At 47.5% G+C, this 20,541-nt stretch overlaps 2 protein-coding genes across 4 annotated transcripts in view; one reads left to right on the top strand and one right to left on the bottom strand.

Annotated features, from left to right (window-relative positions):
- The window catches only part of TSPAN11 (tetraspanin 11), a 67,721-nt gene extending 53,464 nt beyond the window's left edge, over positions 1-14,257 (bottom strand). For 2 of the 3 annotated variants that reach the window (XM_017851462.1, XM_017851465.1), the window contains exon 1: positions 13,941-14,257. The gene's annotated coding sequence lies outside the window, so the exon portion shown is untranslated. Of the gene's footprint in view, positions 1-13,733; positions 13,830-13,940 lie in introns of those variants that run through there. The other variant, XM_017851463.1, reaches the window with a different exon arrangement.
- On the top strand, positions 13,292-14,827 carry LOC108514907 (uncharacterized). The gene is made up of 3 exons (XM_017851460.1): positions 13,292-13,867; positions 13,983-14,679; positions 14,790-14,827. The coding sequence occupies exons 1-3, from the start codon at positions 13,292-13,294 to the stop codon at positions 14,825-14,827; spliced, it is 1,311 nt and encodes a 436-aa protein (XP_017706949.1).
- Positions 14,828-20,541: the final 5,714 nt, after the last annotated feature.

The following is a 20,541-nucleotide window of genomic DNA, read 5'->3' as shown; positions in this document are numbered from 1 at the left end:
GACTCCTGCCTTGTAAGCATTCTCTTTTAATCCTCACCACCCCATGAGGTAGGCACGCACATCATCCACATGTTACAGAAGAGGAAAGGGAGACAGAGGTTAACTCTGGTTTACACCTGTTGTGGACATAATTATGAGCAGTGCTTCTATTCACTTAAAAAACATCCCAGGTTTGCTCTTGACCACCATGTTATGCTGCTTGTCAACAATATTCAATACTTCTCAAGCTTCCAAACCCGTCAGATTCCCTCCACACTCTATGTCTTTCTCCAAGCCACTTCTTGCTCTTACATCCCAGGGTCAACAATCCCCATTAATGAAGCCTGAGGCATGCCCCTTAGCTATATTATCTGATAAAATCTGAGTTGAGTTCTGGGCCCTGAACACCCAACAGAGTACCTGATGTATGAATGAAGGAAGGAAGGAATGCACTAAGGAGCCATGTGAATGCTCATGAACTCTTTGAGAATCATATAAGTATTTCTTATCCCACTCAGGCTCTCACCTGGTTCCCCAAGAACCTAAGTCAAAGGTATTGGAATGGAGAGAATTGAAACTCAGGCCATCGCTTCCATGGCTTGCGCCTGTGGGAATGTGCAGGATGCATTTCTGTGCAGGCACCAGCCAGTTCTCCCAACAGGGCCCTTTGGGAGTCTTTCACAAGCCAGTCCAGGGATTGCCCCTGTCTTTTTCTCCCTGAGCTTTCTCTGCAGTCTCCACAGTGTCTTCTCTTTTCCCTCGTTTTCCAATTTCAGCCTCAGATGAGAGACACAGACCCATGTCCATTGTATATCAAAGTAAAAAATCCTTTTGAAAATAATCCAAACAAGGCACCAACGTGAACAGGACAGTTCCACTGATGGGAAACACCTGAGGGCATCATCAGGCCCTTCTTTAGAGGAGTGAGACCTCAGAAGAAACCCACAGCAGGAGGGAGCAGCTCTGACAGGGATTGAAAATGAATATGCAGTCTCCTCACTTCTCTTAACCCTTTGCCCACTTTTTCTTGCCTTTGCTCCAGTCCTTAAAAACGGACCCACAGCAGAGGCCGGGAAAGCCCAGAACCCCTAAGGCCCACCACAAGTGTGACCTCACTGTCAACAAACACAAGTGGCTCCCTTCTCCTGCTGTAGAACTCAGCGTCACAAGTGGCAGAGCTGTTAGAGATGGAGCGCGTGCATGTGGCTGAATTTGAAGGTAGATCATTACATAAACGAATGCCAGATCTGAGGAAGGCGCATCATCCTGCCTCTGTTTCAGAAATTATGATTTCCTAGTTATGAAGACAGGTCTTTTATGGCCTTGAGAAACCATCTCTCTCAGACTCTGGCCAGTAGTCGAACACCCAGCCCCCTGCAGCTTCAGCATAGTGGTCGGGCCCTCATCTGGTCCAGGTTTCTTACTTGTCTCAATAACTCAGTGAGGCAGATGCCATTCCTTCGGGATTTACTTTTTATTTTTTTTTGATGGAGTCTCGCTCTGTTGCCCAGGCTGGAGTGCAGTGAAGCAATCTTGGCTCAATAGAACCTTCGCCTCCCAGGTTCAAGCAATTCTGCCTCAGCCTCCCGAGTAGCTGGGACTACAGGCATGCACCACCATGCTCACCACACCCGGCTAATTTTTATATTTTTAGTAAAGACAGGATTCACCATGTTGGCCAGGCTGATCTCGAACTCCTGGTGTCAAGTGATCCACCCACCTCGGCCTCCCAAAGTGCTGGGATTACAAGTGTGAGCCACTGTACCCGGCCCACTTCTGTTTTATAAACAAGGAGGCTGAGGCTCCTTTAGCAGACCTGGGAATCAAGCCCAGGTGTTGCTGATGCCAAAGTCAAGGTCTCTCAGGTTTGGGCTTTTAGTAGGCTTTGAGGAGGGAAGATAAGCTGTCCCCATCCAGAATTGATTTCTCTGTCCAGGCTTGGTCCTTGGAGCACTGAGATGCTTCCTGAGAAGCTGCTCAGAGCAAGGATGGAAGCTTCAGGGGTGACCCATTCAGGGTGAGCTCAGGATCTGTAAGGCAAAGAGCAGCAGCAGCAGAAGGCCCAACACCCCAGGGTGTTGGGGTTCCCCTGAGGGTGGGACATGGTTGAGACACATGAGAATGGCTGCCCCTGGAATTGTGCAAGGCACAGTCTGTGCAGGTGTGCACAGCTGCCCTGCAAGTGCCCAGCTGCTCATTGGACAAGATACTCATCTTCTTTCTAGCTCTGATTTTTAATAAACCAGCACCCCTTCTAACTCCCCATCCTTCCCTGCCCAGCCTAAGTGCCTTCCTTTTCATGGGGTCAGCTGGGGAAATCCTGATGTTTATTGGAAGTTACCAACCAGGGACTGGGCAGCACAGTATATAGTGGGTGAGCAGTTGGGGCAGGTGTCTAAGGGCTGGGTTGCTCATGTCCAGTGAGGGCGGACAGACATTTGAGGGGTGGTACACCCAATAAAAGACCCCCATGGATCTCTTTAAACAGATAAGCTGTAGTGATCTGTAGGTAGATATTTTCTTTTCCTTCTAGAGGATGGGATGTGGCATTAAACTTCCTTAAGTTTGATTCATAAGGGAGCCAAGACTACTAATGGTCTCCCGGAAGATTTTTCTCCCCTTCTTCCATTAAAATGGAGTCATAGCTGGTTATGTGGCCACCTAACAAGTGACTGCATTCCCCAACCCTTCTAGCAGCTAGCTTTGGCTATATAGTATTCTTGACAATGGATGAGTGGAAGTAGTACTCCACCCCTGGACCTTAAAATACTTCCCATGCACATTGCCACAATCTTTCCCCTTCTAGTCTTTCCCTTGCCACAGATGTGTCTGAAACCAGCTTCAACCATGCAGACAAGGACAGCACCTCAGAGTGGTGGTTCTCAAACATCAAGGGTACATTAGAATCACCTGGAGGGCTTTCAAAACTACAGTGCTCCCCTACTAGAGATTCTGAGTAAGTCTGGGGTGATGCCTGAGACTCTGCATTTCTAACAAGTTTCCAGGTGAGGCTGATGCTGCTGGTCTAGGTACCACACTTTGAGACCACGCACTACCCTTAGGGATGGCAGAGAAACAAGGGCAGGAACCTGGCTCCCTGTGTGACTGCGTGGAGCAGAACAGCTTGCCTAGCCTGAACTGTTATATGAGAGAAAAAGACGCTTCTTTTTTCTTTAAGCCACAGTCCTGTTGGGTTTCTGACACGCAGTTCGGCCTTTGTTTTAATTGACTCCTATAGCTGGGGGTCAGAGACTTCGTACAAATGTCCCTGCTCCACTACCCCATCCTCCCCCCAAAATACTGCTCTAGCTCCACTTCTAGAAGCAAAAAATTAGTCCTGAATAAGACTAGTATAGTGAGCCAGGATACAATCTCAGCTGTTAAGATGCAACAGTTCAACCTAATGACCATGCATACTTTGACCAGACTTTCTCAAGTCACATTTTCTTAGATCCTGTTTCCCTCTTAAGTTATTGCCAGATCTTTCTTCCTCTGAAGCCTCACTTCATCCATTCTTCCTGCACCCCACCACTGTCTGACCTCCTCCACCACCCACTCACCCCAAAGTCACTCCTAATTGCCAGAGCCAAAGGTGGCTTTTCCTATCTCCTCCTACTTCATCTCTGCTGAATTTGAAAAGTTGGTCACACCTTCTTTTGAAGCTTTCTTTCCCCACTTCTGGTTTCATGTTACCACTCTCATTGTATTATTCTCCAAGTTTCCAATTTGCCTTGATCTGAACATCATAACCAAGTCTCCGAAACTGTCCTCTCTTCCTTGGCCTCATCGACTGGTCCTCCTCCTGGTTTACAGCTTTAAGGCTGGCATTCCTTCCAGGGTGAGGTGGGGAACATTTTGTGCTTTGCCTCTTGTCTCCTCTTTGCTACCCCCATTCATGCCAAACTCCAAGCATCTCCAGCTGATGACTCTCAAAGCCTGCTGGGCTCCAGGCTCATGCTCATGACCACAGGCCCCCTAATATCCAGCATGCCCAAAACTAAGTCAGTATCTTCCCACTGCAACCCATCCATCTTGTATTCCTAATCTGTGACACTCCATCCACCTACGCAGTGCTCACTCCTTTTTCTCAGTGTTACCACTTCCCACACCAACACTAAGCCATTCCTTTCTGCAGCTCTTCTCAATGAACATCTTGTGAACCCACCACTCCACTCTTCTCCCTGATGCTGCCCTGCCTGAGGCTGCCCTCCTTATTTATCATTGTAGGGGTGTGCTTGGTGGTTCATGTATCTATTTTCTCCCTTGAAATTAACCAGTTAATTATTAATTCATTGAACGTCTGAGGCCTCGTATGTGGCACACAATGTGCCAGGTGCTGGAGATTCCCAAAGACAAAGAATGAAGAAAAGAGAATGAATGAAGCTGTCCCTGACCTCAAAGAGCTCACAGCTGGGGAAATGGACACATCAACATCACTGTAGCACAATGTATGCAGTTCGGGGAGAAAAATGTGTGCAGGAGTGCTGAGGAGGGAGCTGTGGGCAAGGGTTTTGAAGGAAGAGCAGGAATTAAGCAAAGAAGGTGACAGAGAAGGTATGTGCCAGGCTCAAGGTTTCAGGATTTTATTTTGTAAGCAATAGGGAACCACTGGGCTTTCTGATCCAGGGAATGAGACTTAAGAGTCACCCACCACTTATGAGGTTAAATTAAAGAAACCTAAATGGTTCAGCAGGTTATAAACCAGAGCTGGCATTAGGGAATAAGCATCCATTTAGATGAGTTCTAAAACTACTTCTCTGTAGGGATAATTGGGCATGTGTTAATTGATTTCCTGTGATTCTGCAAGACCATGGCAGAGACCATGTCACCTAGGACAGTCAAGGGCTGTCCAGCCTGGCCTATGGTCAGTCCATGGCAGCTGACCCAGGCTGCCTAACTGCACCAATGGACCCAGCTAGGAGAGTGGAGAAGGCTGCTGGTGACCCTAAGCCCATGCAGGAAACACTGCCTCTTGGCACTAAGAGCACAGGGTTTTAACTTTCACACAATGGGTTGCAAAAATACTTTCCCAAAAGAACAACACAGTCAGGTGTGGTGGCTCATGCCTATAATCCCAGCACTTTGGAAGGCCGAGGTGGGCAGATCACCTGAGGTCAGGAGTTCAAGACCAGCCTGGCCAACATGTGAAACCCCGTCTCTACTAAAATACAAAATTAGCCAGGCATGTTGGCGGGTGCCTGTAATCCCAGCTACTCGGGAGGCTGAGGCAGGAGAATCGCTTGAACCCAGTAGGTAGAGGTTGCAGTGAGCTAAGATCACGCTATTGCACTCTAGCCTGGGAGACAAGAGTGAAACTCCACCTCCCAAACAAAAAAAAAAAAAAAAAAAGGAGAGAGAGAGAGAGAACAATGCGTTGGCTAATATACTTACTGCTCCCTTGAAGCTGAGCTTAATTATAGTGAAGGATACAGTCTATACTTTTTCCCACACTCAGAGAATGACCTCTGTGATAATTTCCCCAGTCTTCTTGACTGAATGGATGTATGATTTCTGTGGAGAAGAGCTGCTCTTTTCTTCACCCCATGGAGACATGTTGTATGAGGCCCTGTCTGGGTGGGAGCTGCTTGCTCACCTCCCTGCAGGGAAGACCGGTGCTTGGCACAAGGGGAATTTGGCTGGGGAGAGTATGTGCTCTTGGATCACAGGAGAGGGGCAGGGGCTGAAGGAGTCCTTGCTTCCCATGATGACCAAAGAAAGGGGAGTTGCCAAAGTGATGCGAGGGACATCTGTTGACAGCTGTGTTGTGTTTATAAAGGCAATGGCACACAGATGGGGGTGGGGACAGGCAGAGGCCTAGGTTTCAGAGGCAGAGGTCTTAGATTTAGGAGGTCCCTCTCTACTTGCCAGCACCTCAGGCAAGTCACTGACCCTCTCTGTGACTGAGTTTCTTTACCTGTATTCTGAGAAAGTTATGGTAGTAGTAGATTCTTTCAAATAAATTTTTATGTAGAGCAGGGGTATCCAATGCTTTGGCTTCCCTGGGCCACAATGGAAGAAGAAGAATTGTCTTGGGCCATGCATAAAATACCCTAACACTAATGATAGCTAACGAGCTAAAAGAAAAAAATTGCAAAAAAACTTCTCATAATATTTTAAGTTTCCTAATTTGTGTTGGGCTGCATTCAAAGCTGTCCTGGGCCACGTGCAGGCCGTAGGTTTGACAAGCTTGATGTAGAACCTCAGTATATAAGGCAGATAAAGCAAGATCTCTTTTGTTGAAGGGGTGTGTTAAGCCTCCCCAGCCATGTGGAACTGTAAGTCCAATTAAACCTCTTTTCCTTCCCAGTCTCAGGTATGTCTTTATCAGCAGTGTGAAAATGGACTAAGATGACAGAGAAGCTGAGCCTGGATGGATTCTCTGGAGCCTGTACCCAGGCCTTGGGATCTGAGTCCATGTGACCACAACAAGGCACACATGGCTGCCAATTCCAGCAGGTGCAGAGCAGGAGTCCTCTGTGGTTGGCTCTGCTCTGCCCCTCAGGCATGAAGCCAAGACAGAAACATCTGAAGTGCATCTTCCCAGTCACCCCCGTCCACCTGGGCCTGGCCCACTCAACAGCTGGGGGCTAGTGCCTTGCAGACATTTGAGAAGGCCAGGGAGCTGGGTAATCATGACTCTGAGAGCCCGCATCCATAGTCCCCCAGAGAGCCGGGCCAAAGTGGATGACACCTCCAGGTTTTGGGGACTCCTAGGTTTGGATTTAGGACTGAGATTGGAGCTAAAGGTCCATAGGTATCTCTATTCATGGGGGCCCTGGTGTGTGTTCACTGCTGTGTGTAGGTGTGAAGGGAAGGGGTATAGGACATGGCCCCTCATGGCTGTCTAGAGGACACGGGAGGCATTCCAGGCCCCAAATCAACAATGATCTCAACTCAATCTGAATCAAGAGCTCACCATCAGGCTTGATACAGGGGACCCAGAGGCTAAGACACAGGGGCCTCAACAACACTGCTGTCCCTTCCACTGGAGAAGGTCCCCAGAGCAGCCTGTCCCAGGTCCACAGCTGCAGCCACTACAGCCACAGCCACTCTTTGCTTGACCTGACAAATTTCTGAGAACTGGATGGGCAATGACTGGTTGGATGCTGCAGAGGACACGCATGAGCTTCAGGGAGAGGTCAGTGCAGAGGCTCCTGCACCATCCCGGACAGAGGTCGCGGGCAGCTTTCCTCCCTTTTCCCATCCCCAGTGCTGACAGGAGGGAGCTGGAAGGGGGAACATAAACGTGAGCCTGGTTCTCTGATGTTTGGTTTACGGGTTGGGCTGTCACATACATGGAGAGAAGATTAATGTCTTACTGGCTGCAGGACCTTGGGCAGGTCACCTAATCTACCTGAGCCAGTGTCCTCCCGATTTGGGGGTTGGGCTGTCACATACATGGAGGGAAGATTAATGTCACTCTTACTAGCTGGGGGACCCTGCGCAGGTCACCTAACCTATCTGAGCCAGTGTCCTTCTCTGCCCGGTGAAATTAGAGGGCAAGGATCACCCAGAGAGTGACTGTGATGCCCCAGCCTGTGCCTGAATTCAGTCAGTGTTGGTTGGATGTGCAGCTGCCTCTCCCCACTAGAGCAGCAGCTGCAGCCCAGCAAGAGGATGGTGGCAGTTTGTCATCCTGCGGCTCTGGCCGGGGTCAGCCAGGCCGGAGGAGAGTCCAGCCTGTGGGGTAGAAAGAGAGGCTCTCCCACAAAAGCCTTCATCGTGGACCACGTCGTTTCATGCTTAAGGACATTTACAACCTGTCCACTGGGAATCAGAAAGGCAGCGTCATTCCCTTCTAGGCATCAGGAATTGAATTTCAAAAGCCAAATGACTTAAAATCTCATCTCCTTTCCCAGATAGGAGGATTTGAACAATTTCTCATTTGCTTTCAAAATAGTCCCTATCTTGTCTCTGGAACAGGATACCATGGCGTAGCAGTAAGCCTAAAAGACAATTCCTTCCATGGAGTTATAACTTGGGGGCTCCTGAAATTGTATAAAACATTTTTACCATCTATGTGCTGTGGTTCCATAGGTTTTAGTAGAGCTCCAAAGGAGTTTGTGACACTCTCACACAAACAGGGTATGAACCATTGATGTCCAACCCTTCCTCCTTTTTTGGGTAGGCACAGACAAGGCCTGAATTATCAACTCTCAAGAGAAGGATCATACGCCCAGCACAGTCGCAGAGACCTAGTGAGCCCCAGGGATGCTACTAGAGGAATAAAAACAGTTGAGTTAGCGATGCCGAGTGCATTGATGAGTAGTTGAGAGCAGCAATGCCACTGCTCTGGTAAGAACAAAATACAAGTGCATATATGAGCTATTAAATCGGAATTGTGTAGTTTGATGATTCTACACACGTTAAATGCTCAGTCTTTTAAACTGGCATTGCACCATATTAAGGATGAACAGTAAAATTCATGCTAATAATTTAAAATTTTAATTTTTCTTTACTTAAAATATCATTAAATAGTAAATAAAAATACCACATGACAAGTTGAGAGAAAGACCATGGAAAAAAGGAAAAGGCTTATATTTATAAAGGTATAAATATACCTTTAATGGTATCTTTTCCTGCATTTGGGCTAGGGTTCCATGTTTTCATTTGGCACTGGGTCCCACAAATTACCTATCTGGCTCTGGTTGAGGAACTTCTCCCTGAGGCACAGTCTTGGTGATGACTGATAAGCACCTTCCTAAAATGTCCATTCAATGAACATTTATTGAATTCTTACTGTTTGCCAAGCTTTGCACTAGTTGCTAGGGATAAAAAGTTAATAAACATAATTTTATTCTCAAGTAGGATAGGATGAGGACTCTATTTTTTTTTTTTTTAGAAAGAGTCTCACTCTGTCGCCTAGGCTGGAGTGCAGTGGCACGATCTTGGCTCGCTGCAACCTCCATCTCCCAGGTTCAAACGATTTTCCTTCCTCAGCTTCCCGAGTACCTGGGATTACAGGCACCTACCACCACATACGGCTAATTTTTGTATTTTTAATAGAGACGGGGGTTTCACCATGTTGGCCAGGCTGGTCTTGAACTCCTGACCTCAGGTGATCTGCCCACCTTGACCTCCCAAAGCACTGGGATTATAGGCATAAGCCTAGGACTCCAATTGTAAAAGCACAGCATAGGACCGTGGTTTCCAACTATCAAAACCCTAGTGCTTATCTATAAAAGGCAGTTCTGGGAGAGAAATCTCTTTACTGCATTTCAAGAACGCTCATACAAACTTGAATTTCTACCTGACAAAAAGGCTTCAGTCAAGCTACCACACCAGCTATGTGATTAAATGTTTGCTAACTGTGCCAGACCTCAGACAAATCAGACAACACCAGTCTGCTTCTGTCCTTTGTTCTTTTTTCTTCTGGGCTTTTTAAACACACTAGAATCTGCTGGCAAATGACCTAAACTGATATATATCAAGCAGAAAGGAATCAAACTATCAGTTATGGGGTCTTTGATTATTAATCTTTTTAAGATAGAGAAATACATTCTCATTTATATTGAAGTTTGGCTGACAAACCCTTTTAAAAAATGAAACACAAATTAAAAAAAAAAAAAAAAAAAAAAAGAATGCCTAAGCCAGGACAGGGCTGAGAACTGATGGGGGATTTATCCCATACTACCATCAAGGAGGGTCCCCTACTCCCTTTCAAAACAGACCAGGGAACCATCAGAGCAATTCTCATTTCCTGAACCTCTGTAACATCCTCAATTCTTGATATTTTACAGCAAAAATCCTTAAGCCTCTAAGCAGGGCCACGTGCTTGTACGAGTGCTTGTACATTGTGCAGGGCAGTGAGAGAGGGACGCAACTACTTCCCTCTCCATAGTTGAGAGTGGAAGTCGCATGGCCAGTTGGAAAAGCATCCCAGGGAGAAAGGGAGTGCTTGACTGGCCTGGGGCCTACCAAGCACGACGCCATGGACCCCCTGACTACTACAGGGGAGACCAGCATTAGACAAGGTCCCACAGTCGTCGCCACCTCACCATGAGCCCTTTTTCAAAGTCCTTCATTGTGGTCATCAGACACCTAGGTGCTCTGTACCTCTCTTCTGAGTTCAGCTTAGGCAGGCATCCATGCACCCTGCTAGGAGTTGAGGTCATTTCCTCGATTTACAGATGAGGAAATTGAAGTTTAACATAACACACAGAAGTTCACATGGAGAGGAAGGGGCAGAGCCAGGATCTGTGCCTGAACCATCTGGCCCTAGAGCTGGGCTCTCCTGCCACCCTGGCTGCCGGCTGTCTCTGCCTGCCCTCTCTGCACACTTTTCCTTCTCGGAGCTCCAGCTGCGGCTTGGGTGAGTGCCACTTAATCTGCACTCAGCTGTTTTCTCATCCCTTCCTGGGAATGAGTTTAATGTCCTGAACAACGAGTGCTCAGAGGTAGGTCCTTAATGCATGTCTCAGGGCCTGGAAGTTCAAAGCTCACAGCAGGCACTTGGAAAACATACATGTATAGTGTATATCTGCTGCCCCTCCCCAATTTCCTCTACCTTGTGGAGTGCCATCTTGTGAGTATAAACCTTTGAACCCAGAAACCCACCAGAGTCAGCCAGAGCAGGGCATCATCAAAAGGGAAGCAAAGACAGCATCAAAAGGAATGAACAGAGGATTTAGTTCTCTACTCCCGACCCTTCTCTCCACTTCTCTCCACAGTCTCCCTCCTCAACAATCCACCTAAACCAACCAAACTGAACACCACCACCTCCTCAATCATGCGCACGGTCATTAATGCTCCTCCTATGGGGCTTAGAAAAGGGTGGTAAATCTAGATTCTGTGCCCCGAACCCAGGCACGGTGTTGGACACAGCAGCTGTGCTGCCACTTCCAAGTGTATTTCTAGGAAAAGGCAACACAAGAGACTGTTTTACATGGAGGAGAGCTTGGAAAGCCCAGGAAGCATGGCTGATATAAATACAGGTCAGGGTCATCACGTGTACATATAGCCAGGTTTCGTCACGTGGCTGTCTTCTACACTCAGTAATCACTCAGAGACCAGAGTTCCTCAGCACTGGCAACTACTCAAGAAAAACAATGCTGAGTGGGCATCTACTGGGGGTGAGGCACGTCTGGGCAAGTATGCCTGGGAATACTCCCGATAGAGGATGATGACAGACAGAGTCACCCTAGATAGGTAGCTCTCAAATATCTGTGCACAGCTTGTCCACCCTGCAGATGTTTGGTGTCCTCTGTCTAATGCCTGTCTCAGATATAGATGGGTTAGAGCTCTCACATAGCCCTTGCTGCTGTGTTGTAAGCAAAATCGTTTCCATATTAACTCTGACCAAAATTCAGGAAATTTAACCAGTAGCATAAAAATAGCCATAGGATGAATTCCATGGCTAAGCAGAAATGGTTTGTGGAACAACCACTTTGTACGTCTGAATCTTGCCTATAATCCTCGTTGAGGGTCAAGTGCAGATTTCTTCCAGTTGCGGTACTATTATTTCTACTCGGAGTTGAAAAGACCCCTCTAAGTCTTCTGGTGCAACAGTTTTTTAGTTTTATTTTAGCAAGAGAGCCTTTACTTCAAAGGAGATCCTATCCGGAAGCTGACATGTAACTTAGATGGACCCCGAGCTGCTGGTGTGAGGGAACTGCGGCCCTGCCAATGGAGCCTGCTCTTCCCTTCCAAAGCTCCCAGGAGTACAATTTGAAAAACACACATGCACACTCCCTTCCTAATTGATTCACTCACTCATTCACAAACAATAATATCTCTTGAGCACCTACTGTGCTGCAGGTGGAGCCAGCAGGTAACAGCACAAAGGCAGCCCCGCTTTTGGTGAGCTCACATTGTAGTAGGATGTGGCAAAGCTAAGTTCAGACAGGTCGCAAGTGCTAGGAAGAAACAATGATGTGATCATGGCTGGGAGGTGGCTACTTTGGATGGGGGATCAGAAAGGCCTCTCTGAGGAAGCAAAACACAGTTGAAATCAGAATGATAATCTGGAAAGATGCCCTGATTTGGACCAAAGAGGAAGCAGGACCAGAGAGGTGATGTGACCTTCCCCCGGCGGGAGCTGAGCCAGGACCTGACCTGGGTTGCCAGCATCTCCCACCCAAGGATCTTTCCTTTCACAAACACTACTAAACAGCAACCACATGTAAAAAAGTCTCAGTGACAGGTGACATCCGAGGCTGGACAAACCACCCAACTACATCCTGGAATTCGGTGCCGTCTGTGCATGACTTTTGATGCCTCCCTCCTTCTTCAGCCCAGTCCAGGGTTGGCCTTGGGTCTGAAGGTACTGTAACCCAAGAGACAGAACTCAGTGGTGGACACTCCAGAACTGTGACCTTAGCTGGGAAAGCTTCTTCATCTCCTATCTCCCTGGCTGCAAACTGTGAAGGGTGCTCCTTACTGCTTCATTTGGTGGCATAAAGAGAAAAGCAAGTTGGTGGTTATAAACGTCCTGGGCTCATCCGAAACAGGGCTCTCTGGAAAGTCAAGGTGCTCTAGGGAGACCTAAAGACACCAAAGTCAGTTTTCCTCTTGTTCTGCAGCAGGCACTCACACAAGAACTACGGGGAATCACACAGGCCTGTACATATTTTACACACGAGTCCAAAGGTGGGTGTAAAATTCCTATTATGCTGAATACCGTGGGAAGGAGCACACAAATGCCTCCCTCTGGTACCCACAAACCAAACGGCTCTGGGCCACCTAAGCACTTGCCAGACCACCAACTTGGCCCCTGTGGGCCAGTAGTGCCCCCTCACCCTAGGAGTCTTAAAGCATTTCCAGGCATTACTTGGAGCCTCCAGTCCCTTGGGAGACAGGTGGGGCCAGTGGTTATTAGTCCCATTTTGCGCACAAAGCAACTGAGCCCCAGATGACCTATCTGTCCAGGGAACAATGCTACTGACACAGTGACAGCCATTAAGTTCTGATTCAAACCTGTCTCCAGCCTCTAACTGCTGCTTTCCACTACAATCCACCTGCCCACAAATCGAACACAGACCATCCACTTTTGCCTAACACCACCCTCATTCTCTTCTTCACGCTCTCCTGCACACACCCTATGCTCCACAGTGCACTTAGGAGTTTTTCCATAAGCTGCCCCTTCTCCTCATCCCCCACCCCCACCCCACAATACTTGCCAGGAACTGGAGACCTCTGGAACACTTATTCCTCCTGCACACACAGCAGCTTAGACTCAAGTTAAGATGTTGTCCCACCAACCCCAGCTGAGCTGCCTCCCTTTCATACTTTCCAGCCCGTTCACACATGTGCACACTGCACATAACGCTGGTGAAAAGGATACACCCCAGAACCTTCCATGCCTTCTTTCCACATGGAGTTGCCCAACTGCACGTGCAAGGACGGGCACGAAAACACAAGTGACAGGGCCTACACAGCCATGTTGTCACAAATACACAGACGGGCCCAGAACGCGGGGACATCCCTGCACAGGCCCTCTGAAAGCAATGTGTACCAGATACAGCAGCTGCCAGCACTTAGCAACCCCTGCGTTGCATGGGGTATGCTGCCAAGGCCTGTCTGCGTCTTGCTAAGGCGACTCTGGGTCGTTCTGTGTGTACGCACAAGAGGCAGCTACTCGAACTCAGGGTGGACACAAGAATGCATTTTCAAGAGGAAGGACATGCCCCGGGCACGCTGGATGGCACGAGGCCCTCAGAGGCCCAGAGTTCTCTCGCAAGCCACAAGTGCAGAAAGGCAGACTCAGGCGCGAAGTTACGCACGCCGTGCTGCGTGTTCCGTGCAGACACCAATACCTGCTCACATGCCCCGCGATGTCCCAGGCATTCCTGCCTCCTCCACTCCTCATCGCCAGCCGGCTTCCCTCTGCCTGTCCAAGGGAAGCTTGGAACAGTCTAGCTCGGGACTGCTGGCGGGGCTGGCAGCGGAGGTGGAGGCGCCTCTCCCAGAACCCCAGCCTCTCCCTTGGCGCCCCCACTCCCCAGGCGCGCTTCTGCACTTACCCGGTCAGGGGCTCCGGACGCGGCGACGGAAGCTGCGCCTAGAGAGGCGGAGAGCGGCGGCTCCCGGGGCCGCCCAGCCGCCCACCGCCCGCAGCCAACGCTCTTCCCTCCCAGCCCGGGAAGGTCAGCTTGCGGGCAGCACGGCCCGCGCCCCCGCGCCCACGGAGGCTTCCTGCTGGCCCTAGCGTCTCCCCCTCGCCGCCCCGCCCCGCGCTCCGCCGCGACGCCCCGGCGCCGGCTCTCTCAGCCCAGCCGGCAGGACGCGCCCAGGAGCCCCGCACGCTAGCTGCCGCCTCTTTGTTTGGGAGTTTGCCTCTGTGCGATTCAGAGCACGCGAAGGGAATTAAATCAGAGTCCGAGGCAGCTGTGCGGTTGCCGGGGGGATCCCTGCGGGGGGCGGGGCAAAAGGATCGACTAGTGGGGCGGTGGAGCGACTTTCAAACTCCCGCCCTCCGCAGCTCCCCGCTTATGTCCCCCTGCCCTCTACGTTTTCGGCCCCTGGAAGAGGTTGGCCTTTGGGGGTTTCCAGGGACTCTAGGGACAAGCTTGTCTGATAAGAGAGAGCCTATCCATCCCCCTTCCTCACCACCCCCCATCACTGCCCTGTCCCTGTCAGAGTCCTGTGGAGCATCAGCTTTACATTTCCTGGGCCTCTGGGAGAATCAAGGTCTCTCTAATCAGAAGCAAAAAGGAAGAGCAGAGAGTAGAGTCCATCTGTTCCTGCTGAGCCCTTGTGAAGGTGCAAAGCTGGCCCTAACGGGACCGGCCCTAACAGTGGGGCATGGATTATGTATTTCCCAAAGTAACCAGGGCCTTGTGCTTATCCAACCGTGTTCTTTTGAAACTTAGCTGCAGTGAGGAAGATTACCCATTTACCAGGTTGCTAGACCAGGGAAGCCACTGGAGGCAGGGAATGCTGACAAAGCCACTGCACCGGGAGCACCAGCGTTCTAAATACCCCAGCTGACTGCTGAGAAGGGCTTCGCAGAGGGGCCACGCGGGAAGGAGATGATTCCAATAGTCCGGTGAGATGAAGACTTTAACTGGGGGATGAATGCGGAAGCTGCAGCAAAGGAGAGTCTACAGAGTGTGTGGTGCAGGAGGAGCACACAGGAGCTGTAAGGTTGTGGAAGTCTGGAGGAGCACCTGCAGTGGTGTGACTGGATTTAGTGTGGGAGGAGCACACTGGGGCTGTAACGTTGTGGAAGTCTGAAGGAGCACCTGCGGTGATGTGACTGGGTTTAGTGTGGGGCAAGTTGGATTGGAGAAGCAGGCCATCTTCTTCCAGGGGCAGATATCCAGCAAATGCAATTGGAAAGGTGATTCTGGAGTTCACAGGAGAGGCTGTGAATTTTGGAATCATCTGGAAAGAAGTTGGAGGTGGAGGGAGAGGGTAGAAAAGGTAGAGAGAACAGGGCTGAAGACAGAACCTAGGTCTACCTAGAAGGAGCCCATGAGAGGAACGGAAACCATCAGGAGAAACCATGAGGGAGGGTCAGGACTGTGCAGGGTGACAGGACTCAGGAGAAGAGGGACGTTCAGTGGGGGCCCGGGCTGCAGGGACACCAAGGAGGAGGGCGCCCAAAAAACTGGTTTAGATTTAGAAATTAGGAGATCTCTGGGTTAGTTCAAAATAACTATTTGGGTGGTGGGTTTTATAAACCGGGTTGCCACTCCTTGGGGGTGCCTCTGTATCTCGGATCCAATTGGTTGATGGGGAGATACAAAGGTTCACCTCTTTGCTTCCATTATGGAGGGCCCTGAAGGGCCACCCCAGCTCCATAACTTCCCAAAGGATCCGCCGAGGCCTCTGTGGAACGCAGCACAGTTCAAGTTCATTCTCTGCCGAATCCTGTTTCCCTCACTCTCTCAAGGTGTTGTTCCCAAGAGTACCTCCCAGGAGACCTCCCACATACCACCTCCATCTCTGTGCAGAGTCTGTTTCCTAGAAATCCATTCGGAGGTACAGGGACACTGAGAAAGGGCGCGGGAAACAAAGAAAAGGTGGGACTGAGGTAAAATCCACCCCGCAAGAGCCTGTGGGAGTGGAGGTCAAGCAGCGACAGTGGGAGGGAGGCCTGAATGAGCCCAGGCCCGGACACCTCTCCCCTTGGCCTCTAAGGGAGCCGTTTAAACAGACAGAGATGGTCAGAAAAACTCAGAGAAGGTGGTGTGAAGGAAAGAGCCTGGGGAATGGGGAGTGAAGAGGAAGCTTATTCGTAGTAGAAGATGGATTTTCAAAAGCCAGAAGTAAGAAAGAAGAGTGGAATAGGCCCGAGGAGGGGAGGAATGCTGGAAGAGGGTAAGGGTGAGGGGAAGTCAGTATTCACCAAAGTTAATAACATTGAAACAGCAATGAGGAAAGAGAGGGTTGGAAAACGGCCTAGAGTGACTTTTTTAGCAGTAGGAGAGGGTGAGTGATGAATGAAGCTCTGGGCTAGAGTATTCCCTTTCTAGTAGTATCCCCAGTAACATTAAACATCTACAGTGGAGAACCGATGGAAATATAATATGTCATTAAAAAATTTCCGTGAGCCACGTTTAAAAATGAATATAAAGAAACAGGTGGAAGTAATTGTAATGATATATTTTATTTAACGCAGTATATCTAAAATATCATTTCAACGTGTGTCAATATGAAAAATCAACGATAAGATATTTTACATTTTTTCCTATTAAGTCTTCCAATGCTGGTTATATTTTATGTGTATTGCACATCTACATTCAGACACTACATTTTCATTGGAAATATTCAATGTGTATTTAGATTTCATAACATTTATGGTTGAGGAAACAGATTAACAAACCTACGTTGCCACATACATAATTATGCTTTCCAACAATAGAATCAAATGATCAATTTTTAAATTTATGTTAATTAAAATTAAATGAAATAAAGAATCCAGCCCTTCAGTTGCATGTGGCACATCTCAAGTGCTCAGTAACCACACGGGGCTAGTGGCTACCGTATCAGAACACACAGGCCTAGAATTCTAATTCCTAGACTTTTGATTTTGGCTTTCTTTGGTCCTCACCTTTTATGAAGGAATGGACCTCTTCTCCTACCAGCATTGCACCACTAACAAGATCCTAACCTATTCCATCTTACTTCACAAAACATACTTGAAGAAGGCGAGGGGGAAGACTGAGAATCTACCATCTAGGAAAACAGAGATGGGAATTCAGCTTGGACTGGAAAAGGTATGAGGAAGATGAGATAAGAGTTGGAAATATTCCATTTTGATTCTTATTCTGTGGTTGTATGAGGAGGGAGGATTCTCTACCAGGTTGGGTACTCCAGAGATAGAATGGATGGTGCTGTGAGAATGAACAGGACAACTCCTATTTGTACAGGGTCCCATTTTAGCAGCTTCCCATGAGCATGGAGCATTGGTTGAGTCACAAGCACTAGGATGTGGCTAAGTCTGGGTCCTGTATTTCCTGCATTAGCAAAATGGGGAGGGTAATCCCTTATTTGGAAACAAAAAACGGAAGGGGCTAAGTGAAATCCCCCAAAGGAGAGTTTGGATCCCAGATCTGGAGACCTATGCCTCCGCTATAGTTTAGATATGGTTTGTTTGTCCCCTCCAAGTCTCATGTTGAAATTTACTTCCCAGTGTTGGAGGTGGGGCCTGGTAAGAGGTGTTCCAGTCATGGGGGTGGATCCCTCATGAATGGCTTGGTGCCATTCTTGCAAGAGTGAGTTATTGCTGTTAGTTCCTGTGATAACTGGTTGTTGAAAAGAGCCTGGCACCTCCTCCACACTCTCTGCCACTTCTCCCAACTTGTGATCTGCATATGCGGCTCCCCTTCACCAACCCCCATGAGTGGAAGCTTCCTGAGGCCTTTGTCAGAAGCAGATGTTATCACCATGCTTCCTGTACAGCCTGTAGAACCATGAGCCAAATAAACTCCTTTTCTTTATAAACTACCCAGCCTCAGATATTCCTTTATAGCAACGCAAATTGACTAAGACGGCCCCGTATTCAGGCCTGTAGCTTATCTTCTGTCCCCAGCGGGGTGCTGGCAGCTTCTACTTTTAGGCCATGCTCTGGCACCATTTCCCTGCCTTTATATCTGATAGGGAGATCTGTCAATGGATGCAGTAGTAATGGAGTTTGTAGAGACTCCTTTAGAAATTTAGAAAAATAAACCCCAAAAAACCAACTTAGACTTCCTTGTTTGTGATCTGAAATGACCTACATCTATTGCTACTTGGTGATACAGTGTAGGTCTTGTGAGACCCTGCTCCTTGCCAGCACAGGGCCTGATAGCCTCTCTACCCAACAACAGTATCTATATCCATTCCTAGAAATGGAGTCATAGAAAATACCATCTTTTGTTTTGTGGGTGGCTACACACAGACACACACACACACACACACACACACACACACACACGACAGTGAGGAGAATGTTCTGTTATTGTTGGCATCCCTAGAATATATGGCATGTTAACCTGGCATTCAGGTTGTACAGTAAACCCTCATAGGTCAGAACTGTAAAACTTGCTTTTCTCCATCCTCTGAGCATATGTTTGTCTTTCAAAAGAAGTTCTAGTCACTACCTAGGAGGGTTGCAAGGAAATGAAGCTACTTCTGCCTCCCTGACATCCATACTTGGTTAAGCTGCTGTCCTGATATGGCCCTAATGTCTACTCTTTGTATGAACTCCTGACTAGGCCATTCTGAGGAAGATCAGCTAGGTTCTTGGAGATATTAATAGAAAACATTCCCTTCAGGATACACATCAGAGACAGCTAGTCTGACTCAGCCTGCTTCTCTATCTTTAAAATGGGGAGAAACTTCTCCTGAGATGCTTTCTACTCTCTTAGAAAGTGAAAACTCGCCTTGGTTTTTTAATCCATGTGAAAAATAGAGCTAAAAAGCCTTTTGTTAGCATCTGTCTTTCTTCTAGAAGGACTGGGGAATGACCAGATGTTAAATATTGATCAGTTAGGCTTAGCTTTAATTCCGCCTGCATTTGGCTATGAACTTGATGACTGACCCTGCCGATTTTTGCAATAATATCTGGTGCTTAATAGGTAAAGAAATGACTGCAGAATTGAACCTCACAGCCTCAAGTATAATTCCCATGAGAAAGATGTTATAAGTAGGAATTTTTCAACTGGTTTCAGGCATACTTCCAATCACACCAAGAACATTAGTTGCACTAATTAGTGCTTGAAATATTGATCTTCATTAGCAGTGTCAAAAGCATTGTTCAAATATCCGTGCTCTCTTGGCATTCTACATGAAGGAGCTTACAGCTTGGTTCTTTCCCGGGAGAACATTAGTGAGGGCAAAACAGAAAACCATATGTAGTATACAGGAAACATAAGTAGAGACAGCCGAGCAAATATCTAAATAACATACAAAATGACAATTACTTACAGCTGGATTTTTTTTTTCTACATGTAGCACACTGCTAATCCTCTCTCATTTCTCCAGGAAGCTTTCTAAAGCCTGCTTCTGTAAGGACACAGGTTCTCTGGACCCAAAGTCACATACTGGGAAGGAAGAGAAGCCTTTGGGTAAACATCATGAATTTCCCTGGAGCAACTATTCTATTTAAGATTTTATCTGAGATTTTTTGGGAAGAAGGGAATAGGTTTAAAAAAAAATTTCAAAAGTGTAACATCTATCTATGCTCATTTTAGACAATTTGATCAGTATAAAATATTAAATAAGAAAGTAAAAACCACTTGGACTCTTACCTATCAGAAATAACCACTATATTACTGGATTTTGGTGAATATCTTTTAATTGTGTGTGTTTGTATGTGTTTGTAATCCAATTTTTTAAAATTTGAGACTATATTCTAGTCAGCTTTTATGTCAATGGATTTAAGAATATGTTACATCATTTTAAATGTAATGTATGGATATACCATAGTTTATTTAACTGATACCCTATTAATGAATATTTAGTATGTTTTCTTTTCTTTTTTTTTGAGATGAAGTCTCACTCTGTTGCCCAGGCTGGAGTACAGTGGCTTGATCTCGGCTCACTGCAACATCCACCTCCCGAGTTCACGTTGATTATCCTGCTCAGCCTCCCGAGTAGCTGGGATTACAGACACACATCACCATGCCCAGCTAATTTTTGTACTTTTAGTAGAGACGGGGTTTCACCATGTTGGCCAGGCTGGGCTTGAACTCCTGACCTCAGGTGGTCCACCCACCTCGGCCTCCCAAAGTGCTGGGATTACAGGCGTGAGCCACACTCCTGGCCAGGATGTTTTCAATTAAAAAAATTTTTTTGATGATGTTGTTATGAAACATTCTTTCATATATGTACTTGCCTACTTCTTCAATTATTCTTTATGGCAAATTCTTAAAAAATGTATCACAGAAAGTATTTCTTTTGGTAGCTGAACACACACACTCGTATAGATATGTTCACACATACACATACACATGTATACATACATATGTGTGTGGTGTATATATAGGCATATTCACACGTACACACATGTATACATACATGTGTATGTGTGTATATATATACACATAAAAAGTCAAAAATGTTTTAAACTTAAATATAGTTGTTACTTCTTGAGAAGAGACTGGGATTGGGGATGCAGTCAGAGGAATTTGACCA

Source organism: Rhinopithecus bieti, unplaced genomic scaffold (assembly GCF_001698545.2).
Source record: "Rhinopithecus bieti isolate Rb0 unplaced genomic scaffold, ASM169854v2 scaffold_34397, whole genome shotgun sequence".
Classification (NCBI taxonomy): Eukaryota; Metazoa; Chordata; class Mammalia; order Primates; family Cercopithecidae; genus Rhinopithecus; species Rhinopithecus bieti.
This window is presented reverse-complemented; position numbering and strand designations above follow the sequence as displayed.

Excerpts from the sequence above, each read along its gene's own strand:
- LOC108514907 (XM_017851460.1), top strand. The coding sequence starts at position 13,292 with ATGGAGTTGCCCAACTGCACGTGCAAGGACGGGCACGAAAACACAAGT. Across the intron at positions 13,868-13,982 it reads TGGCGGGGCTGGCAGCGGAG|AGAGGCGGAGAGCGGCGGCT; the intron begins GTGGAGGCGCCT and ends AGCTGCGCCTAG. Across the intron at positions 14,680-14,789 it reads CCTGCTGAGCCCTTGTGAAG|CTGCAGTGAGGAAGATTACC; the intron begins GTGCAAAGCTGG and ends TTTGAAACTTAG.